Source organism: Myotis daubentonii, chromosome 5, assembly GCF_963259705.1.
Source record: "Myotis daubentonii chromosome 5, mMyoDau2.1, whole genome shotgun sequence".
NCBI classification, from domain to species: Eukaryota; Metazoa; Chordata; class Mammalia; order Chiroptera; family Vespertilionidae; genus Myotis; species Myotis daubentonii.
Window position 1 is genome coordinate 89937487 of NC_081844.1, and position 13945 is coordinate 89951431.

The following is a 13945-nucleotide window of genomic DNA, read 5'->3' on the forward strand; positions in this document are numbered from 1 at the left end:
GAGGTTGGGGCGGTCGGAGGGGAATGCGAGTGAGTCCTTCCAGCCCTAGCATGTTGGGGTAGCAGCGAAGAAACAGGTGATTCAGCCAACGGCCTCCTTTCACTGGCAGTGAGAGTGTCTTCCAGTGCTGAAGGGGACAGCTCCCAGGGCAGCTCCGTGACCAGCGTTAAGGGATGGAAATGTTCATCCTGAAAACCAACTGCTCTCCTACACCCTCCAGGACACTCAGAAAGAAGCTCAGACCAGGGACGCACAGCCTTCCCTAAGCATCAGAACCACCCAGGGAGCTTTTTAAAAATACCAATAGAGGGTCCGCCAGTCAAACTGCAGTCGGGGGAGGAACTCCGGCATCAGCGTTCAGAGACGCACGGGCGCGTCTAACGTGTTGCCTGAGCTGAGACCCCTGGGCCCTAGCCCCCTGTGCCAGTTCAGGAAGTGGACTGAACTAAGTCAATGAACCACTATAATTGCTACCAACAGGTCATCTCAGTCATTCCAGTAAGTTTCCAGGAAGGATATATGCCATATATTTCTCTCTTTACACACAATTTTAAATTTTATTTTAGAAAATTTCAGAACTCCAAAAAGTTGCAAGAATAACAAAATGAACATCCATCTACCCTTCACTTAAATGCACCAATCATTGATATTTTGCCACATTTTAAGTGCCATATATTTCTAAATCTAAAAGCTTTTGACAATGTATCAAGTTTCAAGACTCTTTGTAAGGGAGGGAGAGCAGGCAGAAGGTAGGAAGCAGGGGTGGGTGGAGGTCCTGCCATGGAGTGCAAAGCAATGTTTTACTTTACAACGTATTGTTTTCATATAAGAAAGAGATGAAAGGACATTTCAGTGGGTGGATGAATATGAACAGTAGTGTTTTTCATTGACTAGCCTGAGGATCAGCCATCTAGATCATTTGTAAAAATATTAATAAGAGGATATACACCCTAACGTCTTGGCCCTGCCCCCTTTTCCCCCAAAGGACAGAGGAGTAGCATTAGTCCATACACACTCCTAAACACAGAATGAATGCATGTAGCAGGGATGTAGAAGGGTGAGGTCAACCTGGATGCATCCAGAGGCACTTAGGTGAAGCAGAAGTCCCACCTGAATTCCGAGCGGGGGCAGCCTCTTCAATCAGACCAGCCCCGAGGTCCCTCCGAGGAAACCTTCATTCACACATTTATCCATTCAACACCTATTCATCACATGCCTTCTGTGGGTCAGACACCATGCCGGCACAGTGCACCCAGAAGAAACATACAGTGACCGCTCCTGCCTCTACCAGCCCCCAGCCTACACCTCACATCCTCAAGCTGTTTCCTCTCTGTCCCCTCCCACTTCCTTTTAGCGCCACCTGTCCCAGGAGGAGTTCTACCAAGTCTTCGGCATGACCATCTCCGAGTTTGACCGGCTGGCCCTCTGGAAGAGGAACGAACTGAAGAAGCAAGCCCGGCTGTTCTAGACAGAGGCTCTATAAATATATATGCACTTATATAAAGATATATGTAAAATCTCTATACTGGGGCTCAGTATAATCCCCTTGTGTAATGGGGCACGCTGCCTGCCAGGAGACTTGCTTTTCTGTGCTGTCAGGCAAGCCCACGTCATCAAAATATTTTTATGCTCCTTACTTTCTCTTTTCTAAATGTAATGGGGTTTGGGAAGGAACTTGAGGGGACGCCCATCCTTTTACTAGGGATCCTTTTTATACTGAAACATCTGTCCTAACTTGAGTCCCCCAAGGTCCACCCCTCCTTCCTAAAGGAGGTGCCTGAGGTCTCTTCTCTCTGCTTCTTAGCTCTTTTCTCCAGTCTTGAGTGTGGACGCTGACCATGCTGTTTCACATCTTATTGGCCCCAGAGGGGCCTTCCCCTGGGTGGATCCACAGCCACCTCCCAAAGTCACTGAGCACCTTTGAGAGCCCTAGCAGAATTTTCTCATCACCCACAATTAGGAGTTCGGTGCTCTCTGGGGGTGATGCAGTTAGAAGTGTGGGCCTCACGACTACTCCTCACAGCAGTAAACAGAGGTGGCCAGGGCCTTGGCCTCTCCTCAGCTCTTCAATCCTCCTCCTTCTGTCCTTGATCCTAACCTCTCCCTGGTTCCAATCTATGACTCATGGTAGGAAAGGAAAAGGCACTTCCTTTTCTTCCACCACTTCCAACTGGCCCCTCTGCCTGGACCCTACCATGAGAACCAGAGAGAGGGAGTGGGAGCTGGGAGCAGGAGTGGGAGACAGAGAAGGGCACCTGTTAGAACTGGAGCTGCAGGACCTCTTGGGGCCTCTCCCCCCACCCTGTCACTGCTCCCAGCACCCCCTGACCCTTTCCCCCTTTGGAGGAGAGGCCCATTATTGCAGCCTGTATTCTTCAGCCTTACTACAATCTATGTGCCTGACAACTCAACACACCCAGGGCTAAGGTTCCCACCATAGCTCTAACCAACCAACTAGACAGACAACCTCTATCACCCCTCTCAAGGTAACAAAGGCCATGTTCCCAAGAAAGGTTCCTGGTGTAGGCCTGCTGGTCCCGGGGCTGGTAGGGCAACCCAACCAGGACCTGAATCCCACCACAAAGTGGGCCAGGTATCATAGGGGAAACCTTCTGAAGAATGGCTGCTCATGAGATTCCAGAATGAAGCTCTGGCCCATCCCACTCACCAGTCTCCTGGATTTCCCCAGTGGCTGCTTCCTGCCTCCTTGCCTTCTGGAGCGGGGTGAATGCTTAGCCTTCTCTCCTCCCCTTTCCAGGCCTTCTACCCTGAGCTGGTAATGTTTGGTCGGGCCTGTTCCTTCCTGGAGATGCCTTGGGTCAGGCAATTTTGAGGTCATGGAAGGAAGGACGAACGCATGGAAATGACAATTACGACTCTCAAGAGGCTGGAGATGTGACATGGCAACTGTAGGACTGACTTCAATTCAACACACCCTCACTGAGCACTCACTGTATACTGAGCACTGAACGGGGGAGGGAGGTGGGACTCTGGGATGATCAGCATGGGCCTGTCTGGGGGACGAGCCTACTAACAAGGCATGGACTCAACTGTGATGGATGTAAGGCGGAAAGTGATGGGAGATGGCATGAGAAAGTGTTTGTGGCATTACTGAAAAGGCAGATGGCGGTGGGTGCAGACGAAGGAGAGTGTTCTAGAGGAGATTGCATTAGAGCAAAGTTCAGGAAGCATCTTTGTAAACTGGGAGGAGACGGTAACTTGAAAGGGTGAAAGGATGAGGGACCGGAAGGGAGGTCTATTATGCTCTCATTTAAAACATCAACCCTCTCGGTTACTTCTCTTTATGGCCAATGTCTTTCAACTGTCCTGACCCCTTAGAAATGTCCCCAGCCAGACGCAATCATCGAAACTGCCTCATTGTCACTGGTTGAGAACTTGGCAAGATTTGAAGGGCTTTTGTTATTGTTGTTGGATATTTTTGTTTCCCATAAAGGCACATGATTTCAACCCAGACCTGTGTCCTGCTGTCGTTCGTAGTGGGAGTGGGAATGAGTGACAGGGGAAGAGACTGAACCACACACACTTTTTTCAAAATAAGAGTCTCTTAGAGAGCAGCTCTCCCGTGGCCTTAGTTTCTCCTTCTGTAAAATAGGAAAATTTGATGAGGTCAGCATCACCCAGGTTGGGTCCTGCAGCACACGGGTCCTGCAAGATGGAAGAGGGTGTTCCAAGGACAAATAAGATTCTGTGATCAAACAGTTATAATAGTAACAGTTCCTCATTATTAAGTCCCAACAATGAGCCAAGGTCTGTGCTGAGGAATTTACATCCACCACCTCATTTAAGCCTCTGTCACAACCCAAGAGGCGGCCATGGTTCTTATCTCTGTCTCACAGATGAGGAAACAGTTTTGAGGATACATAACTACCCTGGTAGAGCCAGGGACCAATTCCAAGCTGCCTGCCTGGAGAGACCGGCTTATCTATCCACTCTTATCAGCCAGAATGTGTTCGGCTCCAAGAGAAGAGTGCCTTCTTAGAAACGGCGTGAACAATGAGAACACACATTGTCTTGCACAACCGGAAGTCCAAGGTGCACGGCTAGTCAATTAAGCAGCTCAGTGATTCCATCAGGAGCCGAGGTGTTGTTGCATCTCTTCACCATCCGCACACTGGCTGTGTCCTCAGGTGTGAGCCCCTCATGTCTACGAAGGGCTGCTGTGACTCCAGCCATCATGTCCTCACAGAACCACATCAAAAAGCAGGAAAGAAGCTTCCCCTCGTGTGTCTCTTTTAATCAAAAACGGCAAGCAGGGACAGAAACAGGTTTGGCTCAGTGGACAGTGTCGGCCTGCGGACTGAAAGGTCCCGGGCTCGATTCCGGTCAAGGGCATGTACCTGGGTTGCGGGCACATCCCCAGTAGGAGATGTGCAGGAGGCAGCTGATTGATGTTTCTCTCTCATCGATGTTTCTAACTCTCTATCCCTCTCCCTTCCTCTCTGTAAAAAATCAATAAAATATTTAAAAAAAAAAAAAAAAGGCAAGCAGGGGCCAGAACGTGCACTGGCTCTAGAACAGTGATGGCAAACCTATGACACGCATGTCAGAGGTGACACGCGAACTCATTTTTTTGGTTGATTTTTCTTTGTTAAATGGCATTTAAATATATAAAATAAATATCAAAAATAAGTCTTTGTTTTACTATGGTTGCAAATATCAAAAAATTTCTACACGTGACACGGTACCAGAGTTAAGTTAGGGTTTTTCAAAATGCTGACACGCCGAGCTCAAAAGGTTCGCCATCACTGGTCTAGAAGGACACCTCTTATTCATTCAAACTTTGTGGAGATTGTCTGGCTTGCATGGTGGTTGCTGATATATCGGATGCAGGGAGGATCACTCTAAGCCAGCGGTTCTCAACCTGTGGGTCGCGACCCCTTTGGGTGTCGAATGACCCTTTCACAGGGGTCACCTAAGACCATCGGAAAACACATATATAATTACATATTATGTTTGTGATTAATCACTATGCTTTAATTATGTTCAATTTGTAACAGTGAAATTGGGGGTCACCACAACATGAGGAACTGTATTAAAGGGCAACGGCATTAGGAAGGTTGAGAACCACCGCAGTCTAAGCCTTGCTACTGAAGTGCGCTCCCCAACCAGCAGCATTGGGGTCACCTGGGAGCTTGTAAGAAATGCTGTATCTTGTGTCCCTAGTGTTTTTATGAGGTAATAATCATTAATAATTTAGTGATTCACATACATAGTGCAGTTTGAGAAGCACTACTCTCAACCACCATCCTTTTAGGGACAAGCACAACACCATTTCGTGTCTAGGCTTAATGAAGTCCTAGAAAGGAGCCCGTTCCCCATGCATATAACCTTTTTGGACACTGGGGGGCAATCTTACATTAATAAATCAGAACACAAGGCGGGGGTGGGGGGGGAAGAGCACAGAAGTCACAGGAGGTTAGAGCGTGAGGTCCACATTTGGCAGCCACGGAAACAGGCCCACTGCGTGAGCAGATCAGGACTACGCAGCGACACTGCCTCCGGCGCCGGTCGTCCTCACCGGGCACCGGGCACAGAAACGTGGGGACCGGCTGTGGAACGTGTCAGCAGCAGCACTCGCCACCGAGCAGAGCCAAACGTGGAACAGACGGGCTTAAAATTTAAAGAGAACAAAGCACTGCGAGAGTTCATAGCAATTAGCATGGCAGAATGATGCCAGCTCTGTTAATGCCCCTGGGGAACTAACTTTTACATGCTTCATTCCTCATCAGACTCTGAACTGCTAAAAACCTTGACTACAGAGTGATAAACACCTGCTTTTATATCCACAGCTCGGAGCCGCTGCCAAGCCGTTCGGAGCGAGGCTCTTTTAAATCAATGAAACCCGGAAGCCCCGAGGATGACGGCCAGCTGCTCGTTACCACCCAAGGGCCCACTGGCTTCTCCACTGAGCCTGGTCCAGTCGGCACAGGGAGGGCCACAGGCAGGGGAGCCCAGGCCTGCAGTCAGCCCCAGGGCTCGTCCTCTCGGCAAATGAGGGCCAGGTGTGCAGATGAATCAGGTCACCGAAGTCAAGCGACAACTATGCCCGTGACAGAAAGCATTTCCTTCTCAGGGGGAAACTGTCCCAGTGTTTCCCAAACTGCAGTCACTCAGCCATCACCTCCACAATGTTCATAAGGTTATTTATTTAGTCAGTGCTGCTTATGTAATATTTTTATTTCAATTAATTCATACCCGACGTGTCTATTTTAAGCTGATAGTGAAATTATAGGTTTGTAAGGACTGGTTATATGTTTTAAATACAAATTTAGACAACTTCATCAAATCTTTAAACATGTTGGCCTGTGTAACATCTGAGTTGATCTCACATCCTCACCAGTAGTCTGAATTCCACCCTTTGGGAGGAGAGGACGTGGATTCCCTCAATTCTTCATGACGACTGGTCTTTGGGGAGCCAAAGGGAAAACTAGCAGAAGGAGCCACAGAGAGAAGAAAACACAAGCTACTCTGACAATCGAACAGGGCCTGGGTTAACCCCGCCCACCTCAGGGAGCCAAGACCATCATGTACCACCGGTTGGTCCGGGGCATCATGCCAACAGAAGTCCCTGGCCCTTGCTAAGGTTTTCTCTGGAGACACTGCCACCCCCTCTCCCCCCGCCCACCCCCCACACCCCCCCCCCCCCCCCCCGCTGCTCTGGGGGTAAAGCCTTTGCCTCCACAGGCACCTTCATGAGCTTCGGCAGGGACATTATAGCACGGCAACTGGACTCAGCCTCACAACCAGGCACTGGCTATATAGGCTGAATTGTGCCCGCTCCCAAAAATAACCCATATGTTGAAGACCAATCCCTTCTCCCCCCTCCCCCCACCTCAGAATGTGGCTGTATTTGAAAATAGGGCCTTTAAAGATGTGATTAAGTAAAAATGAGGCTGTCAGGGTGGGCCTTAATCCAATCTGACTGGGATCCTTATGAAAGCAGAACAGGCCACAGGGAGAGACACCAGGGTTGCATGCACAGAGGAAAGACCACGTGAAGAGGCACCCAGAGGGCAGCCATCTGCAAGCCAGGGAGAGAGTCCTCGGAGGAAACCAACCCTGCTAAGACCTGCTCTTGTGCTTCCAGCCTCCAGACCTGCCGGAAGATAATTTTCAACTGTTTAAGCCACCCAGTCTGTGGTAGTTTGTTATGACAACCCTAGCAAATCAATACAACACATGCAATTAGACTTGCAAATAGGAATCAGAGCACTTATTTCATAGGGTGGTAAGGACAGAATGATGTGCTTCAGGGACAGTACCTGGCTGCAGGAGAGGGGTGCCTCTGACCCACAGCATCTCCCTCGTTCTTAGATCAAGTGGTTTAGCCAGACTGTCAGAGCCCCCTCTGGGCCGGTGCTGGACTACAGGGAGAGAGGCATGCCTTTGTGCCCCGGAACCTCTGCTACCAAGGCGTGCAGGCCTGGAGAGGTGAGGCCTTAGCCAGGTTGGAAGGGACCATGTAAAGATGAAGACTGAACAGAGGAAGGTGGGAGAATAAGAGAAAGTAGAAACTACTCTGTTTGCATTCCTAGGGATCTGAGCTTGCCTTCAAGCCAACTTCACCCCTTCCACTCCCCCGTTACCCTCAGAGCAAATAAATTCCCTTTTTGTTTAAGCTGCTTGGAGTTGTGATTCCGTCACTTGCCACCAAAGGAGTCATGAAAGACACGCTGGCTTCCAGAGCGAATTAGCACTGACAGTGGAGTCTGGCATGCATGCCTTTACCGTCCGCGTGAGGGAGAGTGATGACAATTTAAATAGTGCAGGCAGCTGCCCCGAGGGATCATGGGATGGGAGGGAAGGCTTGCCAGGGCAGCCAAGTGAATACATATGAAGGGGTCAAAATCTGCCTCGGTCGGTCACTGAGCGATGCATGTAGGACCTGGACCCAAGGGCCCTTCTGTTCCCGAAGCCCTCGTGTGGATACGAAAGAAGTGTGGCTGCCTCTCTAGCACACAGCCTTGCCCACCTGGATCAGGAGAAATTGTCCCAAGCAATGTGTCCTTCTGACAAAATGACAGCTCTATCAGGTGTTCCTGCAGAGAAGGGGGAACCTGGCAGAACCTAATGGTGTGATTTACAAAAAGGACCCTGCAGGGGGCAGCCTGGGTGTGTGGCGGGGACTTCAGTCGCCCTTACTATTTTCAGAAGCGTCGTCAGAGGAAACCCACCTTGATTACAGTAATAACTCACACTTCCGCCGGTGGGCCAGGCCCTGCACTGAGTGCTTACGATGTCTCATTTAATCCTCCGGGCACTACTTCTATCCTCATTTTACAGAGGAGGAAATTGAGCCTTTGAGTTTCAGAGCTGTAGGCGGCACAGCCTGAACTTGAACTCAGGGATGTCTCACCCCAAAGCCCATGCACGTGGCCACTGCACAACAGGGATTTGGAGAGCGCTTCCTCTTTGCCAGGCGAGGCACCAAGCACTTTACTAGGCGTACCGGTTAATAATGCGGATTTTTTTCAATAGATGGAGTTACACATATGTTGATATATATGTGATTTGATATGTATGCTATTTTGTTGTATTGACAACAAGCTTCAAAACTTCATATGTCAAATTTTCTGAAGGTGTTAACATCATAGATATTTTTACATTTAAAAATGTCGAATTTCGTGCCCAAAAAAAGAGCATTTGTGGGAAGTTTTAATTCATTACTTTATTTTGAAGAAAAGTGCTATTGAAAGTTATCGTATACTTTGGGAAGCTTATGGTGAACATGCTCCATCTCAAGATACTTGTGAATACTGGTTTAAATGCTTTAAGAGTGATGATTTCTATGTGAAAGATAAAGAATGTCCAGGTCAATTTGAACCATGCTTTGATCGTAAAACGACCAGAATGGGCCAGAAGACACGGCAAAGTAATTTTGCTTCATGATGACACACCATCACACACTTCAAAACCAGCTGAAGATACGTTAAAAGATCTTGCCTGGGAAGTATGAACCCACCCGCCGTATTCACCAGACCTTGCTCCTTCAGATTACCACTTGTTCTGATCGATGGCACACGCACTTTCTGAGCAGCACTTCAAAACATACGAAATGGAAAATTGGGTCTCTGAATGGTTTGCCTCAAAACAAGAAAAGTTCTATTGGGACGGTATCCACAAATTACCTGAAAGATGGGGAAATGTGTAGCTAGCGATGGACATTACTTTGAATAAAGCACTTTTGATGTTTCCCTTAAAATTATCGTGTTTTCTTTGATTACAAAATCTGCATTATTAACGGGTACACCTGGTACATACATACATAGGTGGTCGAATTTAAGCCTCATAACCACCCTGTGAGAGGTGTCATTAGCCCCAATTTTTAGCTGAGGCATCTGGGGTTCCGAGAGGTTGAAGATCATGCTCTTAACTGGGTATCAAGCTCAGATCTGCCTCGTTGCAAAGTCAAGCTCTTTGTGTCCCACAAACTGAAGAGAGTGATACTGAGGGGGCAGGAGGAGTGTGGTTCTGGTGTCATTGAGTCTGGAGCCCTGGGTACCACCCCTGGTTCTGCCCCTAAGATCTCATGTGATCTCAGGCAAGACGTCTTCCTCTCTTGCCTCAATTTCCTCATCTGACAGAGGAAGGCTCCAGGCTGGCTAATCTCTCAGGCTCCTCTTGGCTTGAAAGTTTTTCTAGTTTCAGGTTTAAGAAATTCACTTTGGACCTGCAGCCTGGCGTCAGCCCGATGCCTAGAGGTGAAGATGGGCGTGCAGCCCAGCCTTTCAGAGGAGAGCCAGCCTGTGCTGTATTGTTGGCATCATCTCGTCCCTCAGGGTGGAGGCACCCAGCTGGACAGACTCCCCAGAAGTCTTCCTGGGTCCACAGTTTTCCTCAGAGTTCCATATGGCGGGGGGGGGGGGGGGGGGGGGGGCCGTAGGCCAGATTAAGCCACAGGCTGTTTTAACTGGCTTTTGCAATGTCTTAAATCAATTGGTATTACTTGCCAACATTTTTACATCAAAAGAGATTTTACACTAAAATCTGGATTTATGGATTCTCCTGACAAGTCTGAACATCTGGCCACTTCAGGCCCATGTTCCCACTGGCCACACTGGCCCAGGTTGCTGGCTACCGGCCTTTTGCTGAAACAAGAGTGCCCTGCTTTGCCACTGCCCCACTGGCCAGCTCAGCTCACACACACCTCCCCCGCCTGGGCCTGTCGGTGCTTCCGTCTGTGAGACTCACTTATGGAGCCAAGGGTGCTCCTTTCTGGAGGAAGGACCCAAAAGGAGGGGGCGGGCTTCGTGCAGCATGTGGACATGAAAACAAAAGTTCCTTTTCCTCCAGATACAACCAGTGCACAAGCCACTGCTGACTTCCGAGACGAAGCCCTGAAGCCCGGTGCAGGCAGGAGCCCTGCCCTGCAACAGACACTGAAGGTCTGACAAAAGAAGGAGTTTCCATCCATCCGTGAAACTCTCTTTCTCCCAGTAGCTGCCACTCAGATCTCTATCTGCTTTCCGGGGCCCAGAGTGGACCAGCGGGCATGTGTCATTTTCCTGGATAGGGGCTATAATGGCAACATTGTGCTGAGGGGAACAAGAGAGGTTTTCATCCAATGACCAGCATTGAGCAGACATTCGAGTAAGGGGTTTGGGGGCGTGCCCTGCACAAAGGAGCTTGGGAGAGGGGCCCTGAGGCGAGGAGAAGCCCCTTGGGCTGGGCTGCATGTCTACAGCAGCATGCCCTGAGGGAGGAAAGCACAGAGGCACTGCTCCCAGAACACCTCGATGCAGTGTCATTTCCCTCTGCAAATAAATAAGCAAACACACAATCCCAGAGGGTAAATGACATCACCGCCCCCCCCCCCCCAATAACACATGAATTCACAGACGCCTCCTGAATACTTGAGCATTTACACACTGACTTACTCCACAAGGCATTACCACTTCCTAAGTGCCAGGCACTATGCTAAGGATCGAGCAGTAAGACACAGCACCCACCCCTGCAGTGCTTGCAATCCAAGGGCCAGGGAGAGGCACGGAGAGAAGTAAGTAGGAAATTCTACACTGATGACCCAATGGAAGCACTGAGACTCACACAGCGACAGAGTCAGCTCAGGAATCCAGATTCGAACCCCCAACCTGTGGTCTTCCAAGGTCCCTGAGATCAATGTTTGTCTACTCTGAGGCTGGGGCTCAGTGAAGAAGGCACCCTAAATACCTAATAAGGAATGTGGACTCCACCGTGAGGGCAAGAGGGAGCCATCGCATATTTTAGGGGGAATCTAACTGGGATCATGGAATGGTCACTCTGGTGGCCAGCGTGGAAGCAGACCTGGGGACAAGGTGACAAGTTAGAAGGCTAGAGTATGTTTCTCTTACTGGGACAAAGAACCTTTAGCCTCCAAATATTCCTTCCCCATGGCTCCCCAGTTCCACCTGATAAGCTAAGAATGAGGCTGGAGAGTATCATTTGTTTTCACAAGACTGGCAGCATGAGGGAGTTGAAAACTTTCTTCCTGGTCTTGTTCCCAGGACCGAATTTAATATCGTTTTCTACAGAGCTGAAGCTCTTCACCCAGAATTCTTTAGCCCAGTGATGGCGAACCTTTTGAGCTCGGCGTGTCAGCATTTTGAAAAACCCTAACTTAACTCTGGTGCCGTGTCACATATCGACATTTTTTGATATTTGCAACCATAGCAAAACAAACACTTATATTTTTGATATTTATTTTGTATATTTAAATGCCATTTAACAAAGAAAAATCAACCAAAAAAAATGAGTTCGCGTGTCACCTCTGACACACTTGTCATAGGTTTGCCATCACTGCTTTAGACAGCACCAGGCGAACCTGGAAGACTTGGTACTGAGCAAGAACGAAAGGGAAGACATGAGGCAGATCCTAAAAATCCTTTCCAGGTAGTTGTACTCTTAATAGGGAAACGTGAAGGGGAGGAGAAAACCAGGCACCCACAGCCCTCCTCTCCACTCTCCCCAGTGCTTCCCACCTGACACCCCACAGTCCAGCCAAACCAAATGGTTTTGCAGATATATCCTGCAGTCTTCTATCTCTGTGTCTTTGCTCTTATGTTTTCTCTGCTTGTAATGTTATCTCCTCAATGTAGACTCACCCAAATGTCTGTCTTCCAGTACTGTCACCATGATCAGTAAGAAATTCTTGCTTTGTTTTAATTAACTAAAAAACACTTTATCTCTGCCCAGCCTGTGTGGCTAAGTGGTTAAGCATCGACCCATGAACCAGGAGGTCACAGTTCAATTCCAGGTCAAGGCACATGCCCTGGTGGTGGACTCGGTCCCCAGTGTGGGGTGTGCAGGAGGCAGCCAATCAAAGATTCTCATCATTGATGTTTCTATCTCCCTCTCCCTTCCTCTCTCTGAAAATCAATTATAAGAACATCATTTTTAAAAAGCACTCTATGCTACTCAGGTGATTTTCACATAATAATTTGTAATTAAATTATTTTGTACATATTTATTTCCTAGATTGTAGATTACTTGAAGAGATTATTCCTACTTAGTGTTAGTTCTCCCAATAGAAACTTACACAGAGTGCAATAAACATTCTTAAGTGAACTGACGATAAGTGGGTATAGCTTTTAGGGTAACTATAAACTTCATTAAAGGAAAAGTACAGAAAATATATATATATATATATAATTATTCCTTGCCAAAACCCACAAGCAGCCTCCTCACCCATCTCATTCCATTTTCCTGACCACAACCAAGCTGTAGTCAATTTAGTCAACAGTGCCACCAAGTGGACATTATGGGTAATTATCTAAACCAGACTACACCTTCTTTTTAATCCTTAGAACTGTGCGCAGACCATGTTCTCCCGTTTTTTATATCTTTTCCAGGCCAGAGTTCAGTTAATCCATCATATAGATTCTTCTACAGATACATATAAATCCTTCTTATCCCTCTGACTTTTCTTTCCAATTCTCTGATAAACCTCCACCAAAGTCCCTAAAAGTTTCTGAGAATTAATCTACCCAAGCCTCCATCTGTTTTTGCAATAGTTATGGTCTCTATTATAAAATTATTTCAAGTGAAATAAATATTATGTTTTTAAAGTATTAACGGGCTAGCCTTGGAACTTAACTACAATTTATAACCTTAATTCCAAGTGTTTCAGAGTTCAAGCAGGGAACTTTTGGAACTTCATCCACTTGTAAATTGTTGGTTGTCTGCTTTAGAATTTAAACTGACCTTTTCAAATTGGAAAAGTGGGCAGGAACAAAGAGGAAGTTGGAAACTAATAATGTTCACATTTTTATAGCTATTTATGGTTTAGAAAGTGGGTTTGTATCATCATTTCAAGACATCACACCCAAGTTTCAGACTTGAATTCCGTTGTTGTTTTTCACTGCACCACATTTCCTCCAAGTGCTCGCTAAACAAACTGCCCAGGCAATTTTGCAAAGCCAACATTCATTTCAACCTACCCATAAAAGCAATGAAGAAAAAAATCCCCAGTCCAGGAAAGGGCAGGATGCTCTTTCTCAGGCCCTTCCTCATCTCTCTGCCTTTGCGCAAGGTATTGTTTTTTATTATTATTACTTCACTCCTCTTTCTCACCCTTATTGACACTGGCATAGCACCTGCTCCACTGTCTGGCACTAGAAGCTGCTCAGGAAAGACTTGTCCACTGAAGATGATAACCCCAAAGCCAGGAACTGGGTGGCAGCTGCAGAGAGAGAGGTTTTATTCCATGGTGGAGGGGAGGGGGCGGGGGAGGCATGCTAACGCCTCGGCAATCTGAAGACGGCCTGGGTGGGAGGTACCATAGCGAGCCCCCCATCACCAATGGAGAACAGGCACCACCTTGGTCCGGGACAGCGGCGCGGAAGAAAGCGCGGCAACCGGAAAATGAGTCCTGCGGCCGGCCGAGCGGGAGGGGCGTGGAGGGCGTGCGGAAGGGAGGGCGTGGCACGGGCGTGTGCGGGACAGGGGA

At 48.1% G+C, this 13945-nt stretch overlaps 1 protein-coding gene across 6 annotated transcripts in view; it reads left to right on the forward strand.

Moving 5' to 3' along the window:
* ABLIM3 (actin binding LIM protein family member 3) overlaps positions 1–3472 on the forward strand; it is a 104818-nt gene extending 101346 nt beyond the window's left edge. For 5 of the 6 annotated variants that reach the window (XM_059698851.1, XM_059698853.1, XM_059698852.1 and 2 more), the window contains one exon: positions 1355–3472. In XM_059698851.1, coding sequence (XP_059554834.1) covers positions 1355–1468 — 114 coding nt within the window. In that variant the 3' untranslated portion in view covers positions 1469–3472. The remainder of the gene's footprint in view (positions 1–1354) is intronic. The other variant, XR_009453095.1, reaches the window with a different exon arrangement.
* The last annotated feature ends 10473 nt before the right edge of the window (positions 3473–13945 follow it).